Source organism: Tamandua tetradactyla, chromosome 8 (assembly GCF_023851605.1).
Source record: "Tamandua tetradactyla isolate mTamTet1 chromosome 8, mTamTet1.pri, whole genome shotgun sequence".
NCBI lineage: Eukaryota > Metazoa > Chordata > Mammalia > Pilosa > Myrmecophagidae > Tamandua > Tamandua tetradactyla.
This window is the reverse complement of record NC_135334.1, coordinates 34,445,080-34,467,012: the sequence shown is the minus strand read 5'-3', so window position 1 is coordinate 34,467,012 and position 21,933 is coordinate 34,445,080. Positions and strand designations below refer to the sequence as shown.

The 21,933-nt window shown below is 35.1% G+C and overlaps 1 protein-coding gene across 4 annotated transcripts in view; it reads right to left on the bottom strand.

Moving 5' to 3' along the window:
• Nucleotides 1–581: 581 nt before the first annotated feature.
• Nucleotides 582–21,933, bottom strand: part of ALKBH8 (alkB homolog 8, tRNA methyltransferase) — a 115,236-nt gene continuing 93,884 nt past the window's right edge. For 3 of the 4 annotated variants that reach the window (XM_077113079.1, XM_077113077.1, XM_077113080.1), the window contains exons 9-12: nucleotides 18,880–19,031; nucleotides 15,764–16,020; nucleotides 4,709–4,858; nucleotides 582–1,835 (exon numbers count right to left, since the gene is read on the bottom strand). In XM_077113079.1, the coding sequence (XP_076969194.1) occupies nucleotides 1,278–1,835; nucleotides 4,709–4,858; nucleotides 15,764–16,020; nucleotides 18,880–19,031 (1,117 nt within the window). In that variant the 3' untranslated portion in view covers nucleotides 582–1,277. The remainder of the gene's footprint in view (nucleotides 1,836–4,708; nucleotides 4,859–15,763; nucleotides 16,021–18,879; nucleotides 19,032–21,933) is intronic. The other variant, XM_077113078.1, reaches the window with a different exon arrangement.

The window sequence follows — 21,933 nt, the reverse complement described above, 5'->3', positions numbered from 1 at the left end:
TTAGACATTTGTATTTCCTTCTTTGGAAAAACGTCTATTCAAGTTTTTTGCCCATTAAAATTTATTTTTTAATTGTGTTAGGATTTCTTTATATAGTCTGGATATTAAACCTTTCTTATTAGATACGTGGTTTCAAGTATATTCTCCATTGAGTCAGATGCCTTCTCATCATTTTGACCAAGTTCTTTGAAGCACAAAAGTATTCTATTTTGAGGAGGTCCCATATATCTATTCTCTCTTTTGTTGCTTGTACTTTGGGTGTAGGATCTAAAAAAAACACCACCTAATATGAGATCTTGAAGATGTTTCTCCACATTTTCTTCTAGGAATTTTATGGTCCTGGGTCTTATATACAGATCTCTGAGCCATTTTGAGTTAATTTTTGTATAAAGTGTGAGACTGGGGTCCTCATTTATTCTTTTGGATATGGATATCCAGTTCTCCTAGTCCCATATGTTCAAGAAACTATTATGTTTCAGTTGCATGGACTTGGCATCCTTGTCAAATATCAACTGACCGTAAATGCACGGGTCTATTTATGAATTCTCAATTCCGTTTCATCGATCAATAATTCTATCTTTATGCCAGTACCATGCTGTTTTGACTACTGGGCTTTGTCTGGTTCACTGCTCCATTCCAAATACTTAAAATAGAAACTGGTAGTTAGTAAGAGCTCAATAAATATGTGTTGAATAATGTTCCTGCTAATTAATGGGCATCTCTAACTGACTAAAATTTTAATGAGTACCTACTACGTGTCAAACCCTGTGCTAGAAAGGTATGGGGGTAGAGTGGCTGTAATCTATGCTTTATGATGCCAACAGTTGCAGATAAAACTCCACACAACTTTATATCAACCAGAAATATTTTCTTTATTAAAATCTTACACAATTCCTTCACTGACAGTCTACATGATTTAGTTCACTTAGTAAGATAATATAACAAAAGGTCATCTTCAAAGTGCTGTACTTTAATCCATAGATCCTAAAGACTTCACAAGCTACTTCAATCACTTTTAAAAACCATCTCTGTCATCCCTGTTCCTGTGAGGAACATAGAGTTCAAACCCTACATGAGGAGCCTACATTTATGGATAGAATGAGGTCAGCAACAGTAGCAGACTAATGTCTTTTAAATATTCTCTACTTTCGAAGTCTTCTCAGGTACATTCTTTTGGTACTTTTCACAAATTCTCTCTTTCACTAAAAGTCAGCTTAGTATCCTTTTTTAAAAAACTGATCATTTCTTCCCTATACATAGTATGTTAATATAAATAATTAGATCTTTTGAAGAATCACACACCAGTTTCCCTGATCATAGTAGTTTTGCAGAATGGTTACATTTCTCAAAGTCTGGCAGGCAGCTTCCAACTCTCCCTCACAGAATACATGGTAGTACCGATGAAACACAGGACTTGGGTCTTGGGATCCTATTGGACCAAATGGCTCAACAGGTTTGTCTTTACCAGGGTTTCCCTTAAGGTGCCAAGGAACAAGGAGATCTTGAAAATGAAAAGAAGTCCTGTTAGTGTGAATAGGAAGCTTGGAGTTACTAACTTTCATTGAATTACATTCTTCTTTCTGTAAGTCATCATTGGAAGGAACAAAACAGGCCACATCTTGACTGTCTACATCAGGAATTTGCTCTGCAAGCAACCCTTGAACCGAAGTATCACTGCTAATCACCTCTTTCTTTCCTTGGCTAATTTTGTTTCCTCTAAGATACTTGGACCTCTGCTTATTATATTCTTGTTCCATTGCCCAGACATAAATGAGTGCCTTCCCACCAGGTCTCAGGAGTCGGGCAAGTTCTTGGAGAGCTGCCACTCTACGCTCCTAAAAAAACAAACAAATAAAAAATTTGCCATTTATCAGGTAGGAGAGGCTATAGAAAGGAAACAGGAAAATACAACTGACTGTAGAACTGTTTTCAATTAGGATGAACAGCCTTTATGTAAAACAAGAAAGAAAAAAAGGAAAGGAGTTTTTTATTCTGTGACTGAGGAAAAAAAAGTATTGAAAAAGTAGGGAAAAGAGAATTTTTATTTCTGCTAATCTTCTCTGTAGCTTTTCCCCGATTGACTGGCTGGGATACATGAAACTGATAACTCTTATAAAGATATAAGCAGTAATATGAAGCTCTTTTAGTTTAATCATTACACTTCTATAATGCTTTTTTCGTACAAAGAAATTGTATAGTTTATACAATACAGTTTGTATTATAGAGACTTCTACTTTTGGCTTTTATGAAGTAGATTGTTTAAGAATAACCCTCCTGTTGAAAGCAACCATAAAAGCTGGCAGAAATAAAGAAAACAGCTGCTTAATGACACAGGAGAACAACACGGAGGGCAGAACTTAAAAGGCAGTAATTCCCGAGAGAATGGAATTAAAACTAAAGTGAGCTCTAGATTCACCCCTTGAGATTATTTGCCAGTTTGCAATGTGAGGGAATAGAGTACTAGCAGAAAGCAGTATTATCACTGGGCTGTGAAGACAGGAATTGGAGTTCAGGGAGGCCAAAGCAGCTGGGAATTGAGGGAAAGAATCTCAGAAAAAGGGGTCCTATAGGAAGTGATCAAAAAATCTACATTCCAATTCCCCTCAGGCATTTGCCAATTTGTAAAGTGCATGTGCATAGGGTAAAATTCCAAGATACTCAGCACAGTAGCAACTAGGAAGTTAAGAAGCTACACAGAGATTTTAGTAACCAAACAATGCTGGAGAGACAGAGCTAGAGTTTAAAGCTCACCAAGGTATAATGGCCTTTACACCAGGCTTTCACTTGAGATCCGGAAGGGCCACATCCCAGAAGTTGGGACCAAATTAAAATAAACATAAATCAGCCCTAACAAAGCTTAAAACCAGCTCTGCACATAATTAAAGTGATCTGCTTGTATCTTATCTGCTTGCTCTAAGAAAACTTAACCCTTTGAAGAGAAAGATAAGATTATCCAAATCTTTTTTTTTTTTTACTTTTTATTGTAATAACATTTATATAACTTAAAATTTCCCATTTTAACCACTTTCAAGCATTCAGTTCAGTGATATGGTACACAGTGACCAATATCCAATTAAAAGTTATGGAGTATGCTATCAACAAGCAAGACCAAATGACTGAAAACCAGACCATAGAAACAAGCCCCCAGACACAGACTTTTAAAATAACTATGGTTAATATGGTCAAAAAATTAGAAGAAAAGATGGAGAATTTCAGTAAACACCTAAGATATATTTAAAAAGGCAAACAAATTCTACAACTGAAAAATACGATAGACAAGTATAAGAGTAAATAAGATAGACTCAGACAGAGAATTATAGAACTTGAATTCAGGTCAGTATAAAGTATGTAGATCGAAGCAAAGAAATGAAAAAGGATGGAAAACACAGAAAAGTGTATGAGATATGTGGAACAAAGTAATAAGTCTAACACCCATGTAATCAGGAACCCAGAAATAAAGAAGGGAGATGAAGAAACAGTTGAAAAAAATACTAGTCAAGAATTTTCCAAGTCACATATACAAGAAGCTCTATGAACCCCAAGCAGGACAAACAGAAAGAACATTATAGTCATCACAGCCAAACTGTTGAAAATAAAGATAAGAGAAAATATTAAAAGCAAGCAAACAAACAAAAGACACTTTACCTTTAAAGGAGCAACAGTAAGACTTAAAGCTGACCTTTATCAGAAACAATGGAAGCCAGAAGACAATGAAAAGAAAACTGTGTCAACCTAGTGAAAATATCTTTTAAAAATGAAGGCAAACTAAAGATGCTTCAGAAGCAAAAAATCTGAGAGAATTTATTACCAATATATCTACACTAAATAAAATAGTAAAGAGAATTCTTTAAGCAGAAGAAAACTAGCCCCTTTGAAAACTGAAAACACATAAAAGATAGAAGAATACCAGAAAGGATAAATAACATGAGTAAATATAAATTAATATTGACAGCTAAAATAATAACAATAATAATATAGAACAATAATGTCACAAAAAGCAGTAGGATGCTAAATGTAGTTAAATTGTTGTGATGTCTTGCACTGTTCAGGAAGGAGTAATTTAAGGTAGACTGTAATGTCAAGCATACAGGGTGCAATTTCTAGGGTAACCATTAAAGAATAATAGAAGACTAAGGAGGAAAAAATATAATAATACATTACGTTAAGGACATAAGCCTAGAAATCAAAGAGAATTAAGATTTGAATTATTTATACAGACATATACAAACATACATACTGTATTTAATAAAAAATAATTTGATGGGTTTCCAGTTGCATAGCTCTCCTAGCCAAAGATGATGCTTCATTGTCTAAGTAATACATTCTATATTGTATACCCAGTAATCCATTCAAAACAGCCAAAAGGCTAAGGAAATCATTTCATATTATAAGCTAGAATGGAAGGAAGCAGCAAAATCAGTAAAATCATGAATATATTTCTTGTCACTTTAAGTTATAAGCTCTTTGTAGATAGTAATTTGTTTCAGCAAATAAGCCAATGGAAACAAATGCTCCATCTTTTATAATGCTTTCCTCACAGGCTGACCTTGTAATATCAACTTTTTACTCTATTGTGGTATTTTCCCAGAGGATGTGATTTGGCCTGTGGTTAATCTGAAACTATTTAAAAATACCTTAATAGTAATAATCAAATCTTCTGCAGTTAAAAAAAGTTAGAAGGTCTTGGAGAGAGAAAGACGATACTTACTACTGTTGCAAAATGGTGAATGACAGCAATGGAGATACAGGCATCACAAGACTCACTACGTAATGGTACTGCCAACGCATCACAGATGAAGGCCTGAAATTGCCTTTCTCTACAAATGTCCACAAGGTTTTGGCTACGATCACAACCAATCTATAATAGAGAAAGAAAGATTTTAAAAACATTTTGTTTCAATACAATGAGAAATTAATAGTTATGGGTTTATTCCACAGCTTAAACTCATTAGACATTTCATATTTATTGTGAAATGGTATGAAACCATGATGCTACCGGTTCATACAGTCAATATAAGACCAGAATATATTCTTGCACAGAAGTGCATTTATTACTTTAACACATATTAAACAGAACTCAAATTACTAAATGGAAATAAAATAAGAAGAATATAAATGACAGTATGGAAAAGGGAGGTCTTATTTTGCATCTAATTGTTCACCGCTCAGAAGCTGGATCTGTATGTAATATCACACATACACAAATGGAAATTATCCCATAAACATAGACATTAGTCTTGGGGGAGCTACAAATACAATGATCTAAGGAATTTCTCATTACTATATTTACTATAGTGTGATGGTCCAGGGTAGCAGAAAGATGGGTGATTTTTTTTCTGTTTCTTTATGCTTTTTAACATTTATTACTTTTTTTTTTATTCCATATGTTCTACTCATCTGTTGACAAGGTACATAAAAGAAGCATCAGACACAAGGTTTTCACAATCACACAGTCACATTGTGAAAGCTTTATAATTATTCAATCATCACCAAGAAACATGGCTACTGGAACACAACTCCACATTTTCAGGCAATTCCCTCCAACCTCTCCATTACATCTTGGTTAACAAGGTGATATCTACTTAATGCGTAAGAATAACCTCCAGAATAACCTCTCGACTCTGTTTGGAATCTCTCAGCCATTGACACTTTGTCTCATTTCACTCTTCCCCCTTTTGGTCGAGAAGGTTTTCTCAATCCCTTGATGCTAGGTCTCAGCTCATTCGAGAGTTTCTCTCAATCCCTTGATACTGAATCTCAGCTCATTCTGGGATTTCTGTCCCACGTTGCCAGGAAGATCCACACCCCTGGGAGTCATGTCCCATGCAGACAAGAGGAGGGTGGTGAGTTTGCTTGCTGTGTTGGCTGGAGAGACAGGTCATATCTGAGCAACAAAAGAGGTTCTCTTGGGGGTGATCCTCAGGCCTAATTTTAAGTAGGCCTGACCTATTCCCTGTGGGGTTAAGTTTCATATGAACAAACCCCAAGACTGGGGGCCCAGCCTATAGCTTTGGTTGCCCACACTGCTTGTGAGAATATCAAGAATTCAACTTGGGGAAGTTGAGTTTTCCCTTGTTCTCACCATTCCCCAAAGGGGACTTTGCATATACTTTTCCGCTCACTGATCAAATCACTCTGGGATTCACTGGGGCATCTAGCTGGACGAACCAACAAAATCTCATGTCCTACCCAAGGTTCCATGTACTTATGTTTATTCAACCAGGCTATCTACATAAGTTATATTAGGAAATGCACTAGTCAAAATACAAATCTTGTACCAAATAAACACTCTTTGCTCCAGTCTCACACATAGGTTGAAATTTTAAAATATTAATTACCATCTATTTTCAGCACCCTGCAGTAATGACATTCCTTTGTCCTTCCTCATGCAAAAACATCTTCAAAATTTGTACATTTAGTCACCGTCATTATATACTCTAGACAATCCTAGAATATACCACCTCAATCTTCGTCATCCATCCTTCCTTCTGATCTCATCTGTGCCCCCAGCCCTCCTCCCCCTATCATTCTCACACTCAGCCTCACTCAGTGAACATTTATTACTTTTAAAATCAGAAAAAAAATCTCAAAACAATAAAAGGAGCAAAATAATGTAGTTCATTTCTAAAACTATTAAATTTTGTTCTGTTAAATACCTAACCTGTACCAGGAATAAATACTGAATTAAAAAAATGTAGAATTTGTACAATTAAACCTTTATGAGACATCAAACCATCCCATAGGAAAGAGGGCCCTGAAGGCAGCTAGCAGCATGCTTTCACCGCCCCCAGCAAGTGAGGCCTAACATGCTTTATACACGTGTCTGGCTCTACGGGACAGTTTGGGGGTGTGACTTTTCATCTTATGCTAGTTTTATTATTATTATTTTTATATATACAGAGTTCTAAGAATATGCAATATATCAATGTACATGTAAAGTGGGGAAGGAATGGGAGGGACTTAAGAAATACTTATTTTATGCATGATTTTTTGTAAACCCACAAATTCCCTAATAAAGAAATAAAAGAGAAATAGTCAATAACTAATTAATAATTATCCTCATATTTTCTTCTTAACCTAATCTCTATAATAGAGAAAAGAAATGCATAGCAACAGATTTAATCAAACAGTAGTAGACACCTCAAGATTTTCTCATTTAAAATTTCAATATGACATGGGAATGAGAAAGGCTTCTTGACCAAAAGTGGGAAGAGAGAAATGAGACAAAACAAAGTCTCAGTGGCTGAGAGATTTCAGAGTCAAGAGGTTTTCCTGTTATTCTTACACATTATATAGATATCTTTTTTTAGTGTATAGTGTATTGGAGTGGCTAGAGGGAAGTAGCTAAAGCTTTTGAACTGTATTGCAGTAGCCTTGAAGACTATATAACTAACTATACAGCTTTTACAATGTGACCGTGTGATTGTGAAAACCTTGGTCTGATGCGCCTTTTGTCCAGGGTATGGACAGATGAGTAAAAATAAATAAATAAATAAAAGGGGGGGGATAAAGGGTAAAAATTGGGTAGACTGAAATACTGTGGGTCAATGAAAGGGAGGAGTAAGGGGTATGGGATGTACAGCTTCTTTCTTCTTTTTATTTTTCTAGAGTAATGCAAATGTTCTAAAAATGATCATGTGAAGAATACACAACTATGTGATGATACTGTGAGCCACTGATTGTATAATATGGTTGGGCTGTATGTGTATGGATAATTCTCAATAAAAATATTTTTAAACATTTCGATATGAGCATTGATTTTAGGGTTTTCTCAGCCCTTCTGAGAATAAAAGATATGAATCTTTTGTCAACACAATTTTAAATTGTCACACTGCCATGCTAATTGTACTCAATTGTACTGTGCTCAGTTTCTAACTGGCATTAACTAGCTACTACAATTCTATCCGAGCAGTATTATTTCTGAAGTGGAATAAAAGGTACCAACCTAGAATTAAAATATATCAATCTTTCTTTGATATACTTCAATATGGAAAAGAATCAAAGACCTAGATATAACAACAGTACACAATTCCCAATAATCAGTCCCTTTTCCCATGTAAGATCTATGTTGACTCATTACTTTTATTCAATTTTATCTATAGTCTATGCCACTCAGCTAACAGCCACAGTATCAAAATGACAATATCACTCAAATGATATGCATATTATACTTTGGTTCCTGTCATTAAATTCACCGCATGAATTTAATTAAATATATATTTAATTATATATTATATACATATTTATACATATATAAATATATTTAATATAATTAAATTCACACAAAAAAGTCAGAAGTTCTTTTTTAAGGTATGCCCAATTTTGACAGATGCTACACCTTGCTAAAAGTCAACAGGAAAAAATCCAGCCTATAAAATAAATCCAGAGACAAAGTTCAGTAGTTAGAGCAGGAAACTTATTACCTCAGAAGCACAGATAAAATAGAACAAGGAGAATAGCAGCCAAAGAAAACAAAAGAAACTTTTTCTTGCCAGCCTTTTATAGTTATTTGTATGCAACACTTTCTCCAACAAGAGAGGACAGGGCAATTTTAGTAATAAAGCACTGGGTTTAATGTAGATTCCCTACTGACCAACAATTTGAATCATGTCTGGCTTATTAGGTGTTTTGATCTTTTGATTATTTTGCCTGAGCCTTCCATATACTATAGTCAAATTGTCACTGTCAGTTTTTCTCCGTTTCCTTTCTATTAAATTCCTTTAAGCTTTTACATCAAAGGTAGTGCAAAGAATTTAAAATTCTACCCAATAACGTTGCATAATGTCAACAATAGGATAGAAAATGGCTTCTTTATAAATATTCACATATATTCAAGAACTCATGTAAAGCTACATGTTTCTGTGTGCTAGAGGTAGCTCAATGACATAAAAACACACATAGGCTTAAACTGTAAATTTTTACTCCTATATAATTTTTGTTTGTTTGTTTTGGATGCATGGTCTGGCAATTGAACCTGGGTCTGTTGCATGAAAGGCAGGTGTGCTGGTTTGAAAGAAGTATGCCCCCTAAGAAAAGCCATGTTTTAATATAAATCCCATTTCATTAAGGTAGAATAATCCCTATTCTATACAGTATATTTGAAACTGCAATGAGATCATCTCCCTGGTTGTTGTGATTTAGTCAAGAATGGTTGTTAAACTGGATTAGGGGATGACATGTCTCCACCCATTTGGGTGGATCCTGATTGGTTTACTGGAGTTCTATAAAAGAGGAAATATTTTAGAGAGAGAGATTCCGAGAGAACAGAGAATGCTGCAGCACCAAAAAGCAGAGAGTTCACCAGCCAGTAACCTTTGGAGATGAAGAAGGAAAACGCCTACCGGGAGCTTCATGAAACCAGAAGCCAGGAGAGAAAGCTAGCAGATGACGCCATATTCACCATGTGCCCTTCTAGCCAAGAGAGAAGCCCTGCCTGTGTTCACCATGTGCCTTTCCAGATGAGAGAGAAACCCTGAACATCATCAGCCTTCCTGAACCAAGGTATCTTTCCCTGGATGCCTTTGATTGGACATTTCTATAGACTTGCAATTGGGACATTTTCTCAGCCTTAGAACTGTAAACTAGCAGCTCATTAAATTCCCCTTTTTAAAAGCCATTCCATTTCTGGTATATTACATTCCGGCAGCTAGCAAACTAGAACAACAGGCATTCTAACCACTGAATTATCTGACTCCTATATAATTTTTTATAATTTTCAGCAAAACATTAAATATGGAACTCTAGAACTACAGGTAAACATGAAAAAACTTTCAATCTAGTAATAAAAAATGCAAACTAAAATAAGGTTTCATTTTCATCTATTATACTTCAAAAATATTGTAAAACCAAAATATACCATGGGGATAGCAATACAACTTACTCTCATATAGTGCTGCTTATAGTACAAATTGGCTTAACCATTTAAAAAGCAATTTGGCATACCATTTTTCTAAGGAAGATAAAACTATTAGCAATTATTGATCCAATAATTATGTTTCTAAAAATTTATCCTAAGGAAATAATCCAAAATAAGGAAAAAAGCAAAACTGGCTAATAATAACTAAATGCCTTTTACTAATTGCCCACTATGTATTAACATAGATTCTCTGTATTAGACATTTAATTGTTATAACACACTGAGTTAGGTATTGTTATCCCTATATGAGAAAATTTCATTTCAAAGAAGATAAGTAACTCGCTCAAAGTTGAACAATGGCTAAATGGTGGAGCAGTGATTTAAATATGGATCGCTCTCTCTCCAAGAATCCAGGTTCTTTTTTTTTTTGTCATACTGTCTCTCAATATACAAGGTCATTATGGTGTTATTTATAATAGTTCAAACTGAAAACTGGTTAATCAAAACGTCTAACAACAACCACTTAATGAACTATTACAAAGTCAAGGAAGTTTTTAAGACTATGTATCAAAATGAAAATGTTAAGTAATATAAATGAGTTATCAATTGCATGCATAGTGATCAATCTATGAAAAAGGAAAAACACTGGAAGGATAATTATCACAATAAACTGATTTATTAAGGTGACTGGATTATAGGTAAATAGCTTTCCTTTTATCAATTTTCTGAACTGTGGTTATATATTATTATTATTATTAATATATTTATTTTTCGGGGGGGGTCCAAGAATTGAAGCCAAGTCTCCCACATGGAAGGTAAGCATTCTACCACTGAGCCACTTAAGCACCCAATTTTTATTTCTTAAACATATACAATATTTTTAAAATTATCAAGAACATATAAAATTGTAGGCCCAGGAAAGCTACTTAATACTTGGGAGCCTCTGATTTCTCATCTTAAAAAAACAGGAATAAGAATACCAACTTCTCAGGGCTAATGAGAAATGAAATATATAGTAAAGATTTTATTAACCATACAGTTGTTATGCAAATGTCAGTTATTATTATTGTATGGAATAAGGGATGGACAAAAACACTTGTCCTGGATTCTAGATATAAAGACAACTCATATATCCTAAAGGCATCTTATACTGAGTTAAGGCCCATCCATTTTGAAGTTGTCACATTTCCTTCAAAGTTGTAGAACACAGCATTGCAGATATTCTGGTTTTCATGGAAGAAACTGAAGGTAAATTGACAGACTTACTTTCAGATGTGAATAATATATTTGAATTAGGTTGAAAGGGGGAATTTTAGGTTACCAGAATAAAAATTAAAAAATAAAAAATCCATGGGACTACAGAACACAAACAGTGATCCCTAAGGTACACCATGAACTATAGCTAATAGTACAATTACAAAAGTGTGTTTACATCAATTGTAACAAATATACCATACTTAAAACAATATAAGAGGTTAGTGTATGGGAATACTATATTTATGCATGTCTTTTCTGTGAACCATAACTTCTCTTAAAAAAAAATAAAAGAGAGTCAATAGCTAGTAGTGATTTTTAAAAAATCAAACAATTCTGATTATCAATTCTGATGTAACTGAAAAAGTTATAAAAACAAGTTGACGTAGCTGACTTCAACCTAGTTTCACTGAGACAAATGATACCTTACTAGATAAAACCATGGGATATCATCAACAAAGTACAAAAGCAGTGTCTACTGAGAAACATTTTGGACAAAAACTAAAGATTAAAACAAAAAAACATACCACTTTGTTTACTGTGGTTATATTGTGATTTTCAGTGGCACATCAGAAACCTACTTTCTCTTCATGAATAATCTTAACTCACACCTTATTCTTGTCTGAAAATGTTTTAATTTCTCCCTCATTTTTGAAGGACAATTTTGCTGGGTATAGAAGTCTTGGTTGGCAGTTTTTCTCTTTTAGTAATTTAAATATATCATCCCACTGTCTTCTCGCCTCCATGGTTTCTGCTGAGAAATCTACACATAGTCTTATTGGATTTCCCTTGTATGTGATGGATTGCTTTTCTCTTGCTGCTTTCAAGATCCTCTTTTTCTCTTTGACCTCTGACATTCTGACTAGTAAGTGTCTTGGAGAACGTCTATTTGGATCTATTCTGTTTGGGGTATGCTGCACTTCTTGGATCTGTAATTTTAGGTCTTTCATAAGAGTTGGGAAATTTTCAGTGATAATTTCTTCCATTAGTTTTTCGCCTCCTTTTCCCTTCTCTTCTCATTCTGGGACACCCACAAAACGTATACTTGTGTGCTTCATATTATCATTCAGTTCCCTGAGTCCCTGCTCATATTTTTCCATTTTTTTTCCCTATAGTTTCTGTTTCTTGTCGGATTTCAGATGTTCTGTCCTCCAGTTCACTAATCCTAACCTCTGTCTCTTGATATCTACCATTGTAGGTTTCCATTGTTTTTTTCATCTCTTATACTGTACCTTTCATTCCCATAAGTTCTGTGATTTGTTTTTTCAGACTTTCCATTTCCTCTTTTTGTTCATTCCTTGCCTTCTTCGTATACTCCCTCAATTCACTGATTTGGTTTTTGATGAGGTTTTCCATGTCTGTTCGTATATTCTGAATTAATTGTTTCAGCTCTTGTATCTCATTTGAACTACTGGTCTGTTCCTTTGACGGGGCCATATCTTCAATTTTCCTGGTGTGATTTGTTATTTTTTGCTGGTGTCTAGACATTTAATTACCTCAATTAGTTTATTCTGGAGACTGCTTTCACTTCTCTTACCTAGGGTTTTCTTGCTAGATGAGTTTGTTGTCTATCTGTTCTTTGACCTTCAGTTCAACTTTTTTCTGGACCTCTAGCTTAGGTTTTGTTTAACAGAGGATAATTTTTCAGTTTTTGTTTTTTTGTTTCTTGCCCTGCTTGTATGGTGCCTTTTCCCTCCCCACCCTTAGGAGGTTCTACGTAGGTATTATAGACTCCAGCTGGGTTTTCCCAGACTAAACTGGCCTCCTATCAGGGGGAAGGAGTCACCTGCATCAGTTTTCCCTGAGGGTGAGACCCAGCAAGTTATAAGACTTTCCTGTGACATCTCTGGGCTCTGTTTCTCTTATCCTGCCCAGTATGTGGCGCTTGTCTGCGTGCAGGTCCACCAGCAAAAGATGTTATGGCTCCTTTAACTTTGGAAGACTCTCCCTGCTGGGGGCGTGGCGGAGACAGAGGAGAGGTTGTAGGCTGGTTTTAATGGCTTCAAATTGCCAAGCCCTGGGGTCTGAATTTCTTGAGAGAGTTATTCCACCTGAGTTGGACTTCACCTCTCCCCTGGGGAAGGCACAGGTGGGAGACAGCCCTGAAAGCAGTCCGTTTCTGCCTATGCCTGGGGCAGTTGCAGCCCAAGAAGTCCCGCAGCTGAATCCAGAGGCTGCCAAGTCTCCATAGAAACACAGCCACTAAAACCTCCGTTTCCTCCCCTTTCCTCTTTTTCTGTGAGCCCAAAGAGTGATCTCTGCCTTGACCAGGTTTAGAGTCTCTTTCTTTTCCCTCTGGGAAGCCGCCTATGGGGGAGGAGCACCAGGCGTGGGCGCTGCAGCTTGGGGAACTCACGGTTCTGGGGAGGCTTGCAGCTGGTCCAGCTGGTCCAGACTGGGGTACGCTGTGTATCCAGTCACTGACATGGCTCCGGGAGCTGTTCTGTACTGTTTCTGGTTATTTAGTAGTTGTTCTGGAGGACGAACTAAAATGCACACATTGCTAAGCCGCCATCTTGGCCCCTCACACCTTATTCTTTATTAACTAAAATTTAAGAGGCCTTATAACAAGAAGGAATTGTAAACATGTTGACAATATATGAATACCAATGTCTTATCTTGATGAAAAGCTATTCTTTTATCTGCCTCTTAATGTATACACTCTACCTTTAACTGCAGTAGTAAAGTAGCATTCTTCATGTAGGTATGCAATATCTAGGATAAGGTAAAAATAAAGATTATAAACAATTTGCTTTGCAACAATAATGTAGGAATGTAGACTGTTCTCATTCTCCTTACTCAATCCCTTAACTCCGGTCCTCCTATCTTAGCCTTGAAAAAGGGAGGCTTCAGTGTTCACATAGCAATGTTGATATGAGTATTTACAAGAATACTAGAATGGGGAGACCTTCCTACTTTTCTATGGAAAAAAGCAGTGCATGGAAAACAATTATATAACTGAAAACAGAAGCTTTGGAATCAGGCAGAAATGGGTTCAAATCCTGCATTTAGTACTTAATGTTGGTCAAGCTATTTAGCCTTAGTTTCCTCAACAATAAGACACCAAAAAAAAACTTTTTTTTTCCCTATAAAAGAACACTGAATTTGGAATTGGAGCCATGGCTTTAAGTTCCATTTATGTCCCTGTGCAAGTTTGAAAGGATTTACGTACCCTAGAAAAGCCATGTTTTAATCCTAATCAACCTTGTGGGAACAACGGTTTCTTCTAATTCCTATTCAGTACTACAGGTTGGAAACTTGATTAGGTCATCTCCACAGAGATGTTACTCAATTGATTGTGGGCATTAAACTTGATTAGATGGAGATGTGTCTCTACCCATTCTATGTGAGTCTTGATTAGCTTACTGGGATCCTATAAGAGAGGAGATATTTTTTGAGAGCATGCCTTTTGACAATGACAAGAAAGCCACAGCAGAAAGCTGCAGAACCACAAAGCAGAGAGTCCACCAGTCAGTGACTTTTGGGGATGAAGAAGGAAAATGCCTCGTAGGGAGCTTCATGAAACAAGGGGACTGGAGAGAAAGCCAGCAGATACCACCACATTCACCATGTGCCCTTCCAGCTAAGAATGAAACGCTGAATGTCAATGGCCTTCTTGAACCAAGGTATCTTTCCCTGGATGCCTTAGATTGGACATTTCTATAGACTTGTTTTTTGTTTATTTTTGGCACGGGCAGGCTCTGGGAATTGAATCTGGATCTCTGGCATGGCAGGCAAGAGTTCTGCCACTAAGCCACTGTTGCACGGCCCACTACAGACTTGTTTTAATTGGGACATTTTTTTCATCCTTAGAACTGTAAACTAGCAACTTATTAAATTCTCCTTTTAAAAGCCATTCCGTTTCTTGTATATTGCATTCTGGCAGCTAGAAGTTTGCTAGCTAAAACTGTCCCCTAATATATGACACTAGGGGAGAAAACATAACCTGTATGAGTCTCAGCTTCTTCATTTATAAAGGATGAATACAAATATCTGTTTCGTCTTTCTCACACTTAGGAGAAGCAAAGCAAAGAGAACGGTTTCTATAAAAATCTTTCTAATCTGTAATGACTTTAATAAATGTAAGATAGTTTTACTTATAAAATAAACTTGTTAGAGAGAAAAACATAAAGGGGGAAAACACAAAAGATGGCATGCCCATAAATTTCCAAGGGAATAAAAAATTAAATGGGAAAGGTCATTAGTTTTCAATCAGTTTGTTATAACTCTTCTGCAATGTCATTTTATAAACAGAATGTTGGCCTCTGAATGAAAGGAAACTAAAGGGGTTTCATGCCTTCAAATGTATACACTTCATGTTCTACTATATTACTTTACCAAAATTCAAACAATTCTGATTATCATAAATCTTAAAAACATGGGATATACTTTTTCCTTAACTAAATATTTTTAATTACAGATTAAAGTATCAATCTATCAAGGAAAATTTTAATAATATTCTAGTCTAATTTACAATGTAAATGGAAAAAGTCAAAACAAATTTCATGATAATTTTCAATTATGAAAAAACATTTGACTTAGAAGGTTTATTTTTTATTTAAGTGACCTAAGTACAGCTTTATATTATGAAGAAGAAAGATGTTAACCATTACAAATAAAGGAAAAAGGAAATCAAAAGCAACAATTACTTACCATATATAACTCTTTACTGATGCCAAGATATTTTCCATTTCCGCATCCAACATCAGCTACTATTGAGCCACTTGGCAAACTTTTTAAAAACTCCACAATACGTGGCCAAGGGGTATGTCTTGTGCTGCTGAAGTGCCCAGCAATCTCTTCATAAACACGATGGACGTACTCTTGCTCCAGCTGTGAGGCTTCTTCAGCATTCTCTGGAAATGAGGCAGGAATCCCTTTCCTCTGGCTGTCACAGACCATAGGGTAATCTAAATGAAAAGAAATAAGGCAATATTAGCGTTTCATTTTTCTGCAAGTGAACCATAAGGAATCAAGTTTCCATGAAAGCAAAAGCAAATCAATTTAAATTTGGTGATTGAGGAAAGGTAAGCTCTGATTTATCAGTAAGATAAACAGCTCTTAACCATCCTAAAAATATGTGAGGGGCCTAAAGAAGGGGAAAAAATCCATTCACAATAAAATGTGACTGCATTTCTTCATCTGGCTATTTCATCTTGATTTTAAGAATTCTCTTATTCAGGAAAACATCATGATGGGTCTGGCCTAAACAGGAGAAATTTAACTAAATTAACAAGAGTTAAGGTTTTTCCCTTGGCATGTAAAGGCAGGCATTCTGGACAGGCTCAGAATCTCAGAAGAGGTACAAGACCTGGAAGTAAAGTGTCATTTGGTAATAATCACAAACATTTCTATACGCTATTTAAAGCAGTTTACATGTATTGTCTCAATTCTCACAGCAACACTAAGAGATAGGTACTATTACATTCATTTTACAGATGAGGAAATGATAGCGCAGAGAAGTTAAATAACTTTCCAAAGAGATCGAGTTATTAAAACTTAGAGCCAGGATTTGAACCCAAGCTTGGTAGATTCTGAAGCTCACATTCTCAAATGACTACACTGTGTTGTCTCCTCCAGGAGGAATGAGCAAATGCCAAGGAGAACACTACCAAGTAGAGAACTGAAAGTCTGGACACAATGTCTTATATGAATTTTGAAGTTGTTTCCTGCTCTCTGTAATAACATCTAATACTATTTAAAATATTTGCCTGTTCTCTGCTATGCTAAACTCTCCCTCTGTCTCTAGCAAAAGTCTATCACACACAACATTTTTTGGTGAATTGTGTTCTAGGAAATAAAAGAAGGCGAGAAAGACAGGCAACAACTAAGGCAATAATTAGAAATCATATGGCAGTAGAGAAATCAGTTGATGGCTTCAGAAATGGACATAAAATAACCCTTTTTTCCCTAAATATAACTAGAGGACGCCGCAACCCAGTAAGGACTAGAATAGGGGTGGGAATGTCTACTCCACATTAATGTAGGAAGTGAAGCTATACACACTTTTTATACATTTATTACTGTGAAATATAATATACATGCAGAAAAATTATATATTTCAAAGTACATCTTAACAAGCAATTATAGAACCAACTTCAAAATACGGTGTGGGCTACAGTTCCATAATTTCAGGTACTTCCTTCTAGCTGCTCTAGTATACTGGAGCCTAAAAAGAAATATCATACAATGATTCAGTAGTCATATTTATTCGTTAAATCCTTGCCTCTCTGTTACAACTTCTCCCAGTCTTTAAGCATATTTAGACAATAACCATTCTAATTTCTTCATGTTGAGAAGGGGTAATGACATTATGGGGTAGGGGGTTGCAACTGGTTGACGTTCTTGGAGAGACTGGTACCTCTGGGTTTCAGGACTTAACTGGCATAGGAATAATCTGGAAGTTTTAAGTTTCTGAAAAATAAACTGAGTGAAACTATTATAGAGTCTCAGATAAAAAATTCTACATATTTTAATTGGGTATTTAAGAAAAGGGTAGTCCCAGAAAGCTTGAGGACTCTAAAAACATATCTTGAAACAGATGGGCTACATAATGTTGACTAAATCAGAATTATGATTCTAATATACATTACATTATACATTATAATATACATTAAAATTACTCTAAATTGGTCTTAGTAAAATTTATTCTCTTGAAAATTATGAACAGAAAGTTTTGACCAAAAGTATCTAAATTATGGCCTTGAACTTAAAAAAAGGTGGTAAACTGAGTATCTAACCAGAGCTTCTTATAGGATCTCTTACATTTAATAAATGCCCAAAACAAAGAAACATTTGCATAAGAAATAAGTTTGCTTCTGAAACTAGACTTTAAATTTCTTGAAAATAGGATCCATGCTTCAGTTTTCTGTATCTTGTAAAGCTACTGATAGTGTTAGACACTCACCAAATACCAAACATTTTTAATTGATTTAAAAAATGATGTTTTAAGGCCTCAGTGACACTCTAGCAAAAGAAACAAAACTCTGTTTTAAACTTTACTAACATGAAAATAACCAAATTTAAACATTTGAAGTTTCTAACAGGATAACATCTTGTAGGTAATAAAGGTTTTTTATTTAAAATTTTTAAGTTTATGACTAAATCCAAAAGGCCTATTATTAGATACTGCCTATTACTGAAACCCAAGATATAAAAATGATCTAATTACCACTATTATTATAAAATGTTATTTATAAAATGAAAAAGGGTTTTGTTATTTGAGTCCAAGATATCCAGGCCATAATGTACTTTATAGACAATTCAAAATAGACTCCTTTTGACAAGTTTTTGAGCACTTCCTTTATTCCCTTCTAGGTTTCCAAATCAACTAGAACATAAACCATTGTTTATCCCCCAGAGTTATCTACTACAGAACAATTTATCATCTCTAATTTCCCTGTTGAGCTAATTTAGAATCTTGACAAGCTGTTTGCAACAAAATCTATTTTTGTAGAAGTGACACTTTATTGTCTGATAGCATTCTTAACTGTGACTTCAATAAATAAATTTATTTGGTTTCCAACTATACTTAAGTACCAAGTTCTGGGGAAAAAAAAAAAGATGAATAAAATGCAGCCCCTGCTTTCAAGGAATAAAAAGTCTAATGGGGGTAGTTAAGAAAACATTATGTAAGTACAATACAAGGCAGAACATGGAAAATGCCATTAGAGAAGTTGAAACAAAACTCCTCTTAGTTTCAAATGGAACTAAGAATTTTCATATAAGATTCATTCCATTTCACAGTAAAAATAAAGTTACATACTTACTACAATTACAAGGTGTTTGCTTCACTTTCCTAAACGTAAATGATGTTCGCATTCCCCGCTTGTTTAAAGTTAAGTCTCCAACATCATTGGTGATAATTCCACTTTTGTGACTCTTAGATGCTTGAACAGTATCAAATTTTCTAGGTGTGATTCTAAAAACAACAGTCAAATATTAACACTTTATTCATAAAAATATTTCAGCTCTTTTATAAATGTTAGGGGAATAGAGCAAATATCTAATGGATTCCCCAAGTTGTTAGACATTGTGGGGAAAGCAAAAACACAGAAGTCTGCGCCTTTTATAAAGGAAGTTGATCTCCGGGGTAGTAACATTAAAAGAATGAGTAACTAATTTTTCAAGAGGAAGAATGGGATAACAAATACTTAATTTAACACAAATTCCAAGAAGAAGAAAAAAAAACAACGAAGAACAAATGGTACAAAAGGAAACAATTAGATGGTAAATTTAAACCTGGTATCAGTAACTACATTAAACATAAAAGGATTAACTATTCCAATTAAAGAACAAGTATTGTCATACAGGATTTAAAAATAAAAATCCAACTATATGCTGATTACAAGAGATATATCTTAATTATAAAAACAGAAAATCATTGGAAGAAAAGATGCCATACCAAAAAAAAAAGTACTGTATACCAAGTAAAAAAAAAAAAAAAGTGGTATAGATATACTAATTAGACAAAGTAGAGTTTAATGCAAAAGTATTATATTGTATAACGATAAAAGATTCAATTCAACAAAAAGATATAAAACATATTTTTATGCACGTAGATGATAACATAGCCTTGAAATATATAAAGCAAAAAGTGAAAAATACAATGGAGAAATAGACAAATATACAATTATCATTGGAGTTTCAATGAAACTTGAGAAACAAACGTATCAACATCAAGTAATAATGAAAATGGAACAAAAAAGTATATGATCTATAAACCTGTATAATTCAAATACAGTAAGAAAAACAAGATTGTAAAATAAAAAGGAAAAGGTACAAGCCACTGTAGACGGTAAGAAGGTTTAACGGGGTCCTTGAAGTAAAAATACATTTTTGAAGGGGAAAGGGAATCATTCAGTAAGAAAATACCCTTTTAAAAGTTCAATTTACATAAAATGAAACACACAGATCTTAAGTATCAGAGTTTTGACAAATGTATATTTCCATGTATGTAATCACTACTCCAAGAAAGATGTAGAATATTTCCATTACCCAAGGAAATTCCCTTATGGATCCTTCCAGCTGTTTCCCACCTTGAACAAACCAATGTTCTGATTTCTACCATTATTGTTTACCTGTCCTAGTTTTTAATATTTTTATCAATAAATCTTAATACACAAACATTCCATACATGGTGTACCATCAATAACTCACAATATCATCACATAGTTGTGTATTCATAATCAAAATCATTTTTTTGAACATTCACATCATTCTAGAAAAAGAAATAAAAAGAAAAAAGAAAGAACTCATACTTTCCATACCTCTAGCTCCTCCCTCATTGACCATTAGTATTTCTACCTACCCAATTTATTTCACCCTTTGTCCCCTCCCTATTATTTAATTTTATCCATATTTTTTATTCATTCGTTTAATTTTTATCCATATTTTTTTACTCATTCATCCATACCCTGAATAAAAGGAGCAACAGACACAAGGTTTTCACAATCATACAGTCACACTGTAAAAGCTACATCATTATGCAATCGTCTTCAAGAATCAAGGTTACTGGAACAAAGCTCCAACAGTTTCAGGTACTTCCCTCCAGCCACTCCAATACACTATAAACTGAAAAAGGGATATCTATAATACATAAGAATAACCTCCCAGATAACCTGATTGTTTGAAATCTCTCAGCAACTGAAACTTTATTTTGTCTCATTTCTCTTCTCCCCCTTTTGGTCAAGAAGACTTTCTCAATCTCTTGCTACTGGGGTTCGGCTCATCCTGGGATTTCTGTCCCATGTTGCCAGGGAGAATTTAAACCCTAGGAGTCATGTCCTATGTAGTGGGGGGGAGGGCAGTGAGTTTACTTGCCATGTTGGCTTAGAGAGAAAGGTCACATCTGACAACAAGAGAGGTTCTCTGGGGGTGAATCCTAGGCCCAATTTTAAGTAGGTTTAGCCTATCCTTTGCAGAAGTTTCATAGAGGCGAACTCCAAGATTGAGGGTTCAGCTTATTGATTTCGTTGTCCCCACTGCTTATGAGAATATCAGAAATTCTCCAAAGGGGACTGCTGGATATTTCCACCTTTCTCCCCAGTACTCCAGGGGGACCTTGCAAATACTTCTTTATTCACTGCTCAAATTACTCTGAGGTATACTGAGGCACCTCAGTATACCTTTTTTTTTTTCCCCCCGAAACACCTTTATTGCACAGAAAAAAAAAACTGCATTTATAAACAAACACACTTGGCAGGGGGATTCTTAAAGATTTATCCACAGTAAACTTCAAACACAAAGATATCAAACGGTGCAGGGGCATATAAAATGGGGAACAGCCCCGCCCCCCAACTCCGGGAGAGAAAACGAGTTGGGAGAGGTGAAGGTCAGAGAGAACAGGGATGGGGAGGGGGTGGCGAGCTCCATTGCAGGGCCCTTCTATCCGCTTCCCCAGCCCACTAACCTGAATAAACCAACAAGGTCTCAAGACCTATTCAAGATTCCATGTACTTACGGTGCAATAAAACTGACCATACAAGTTAAATTAGGAAATGCACTACCCAAAATATACATTTTGCACCAAATAAACATCTCTCCCTTTGGTCTCAAATAGAGGTTAAAGTTTTAAAATATGGATGATATCATCCTTTACTCTATATTCTGATTTACCTCAGTACTATCCAGATCGGCTTCACTCTTATCTCTACTTGAAGTCAGATCCCTTTTTCAGCCTTTTAAACAGTACCTGTGTGGGGTACTGCTGACTTCCTTATTCAGAGCTCTAATTCTGAGTGTGAGGAATCACATAAATACCCAAAGTTTCTGGTAACAACCAACTTTACCTGTTCTTTGTTCTTGAACTTCTTTTTCAATAA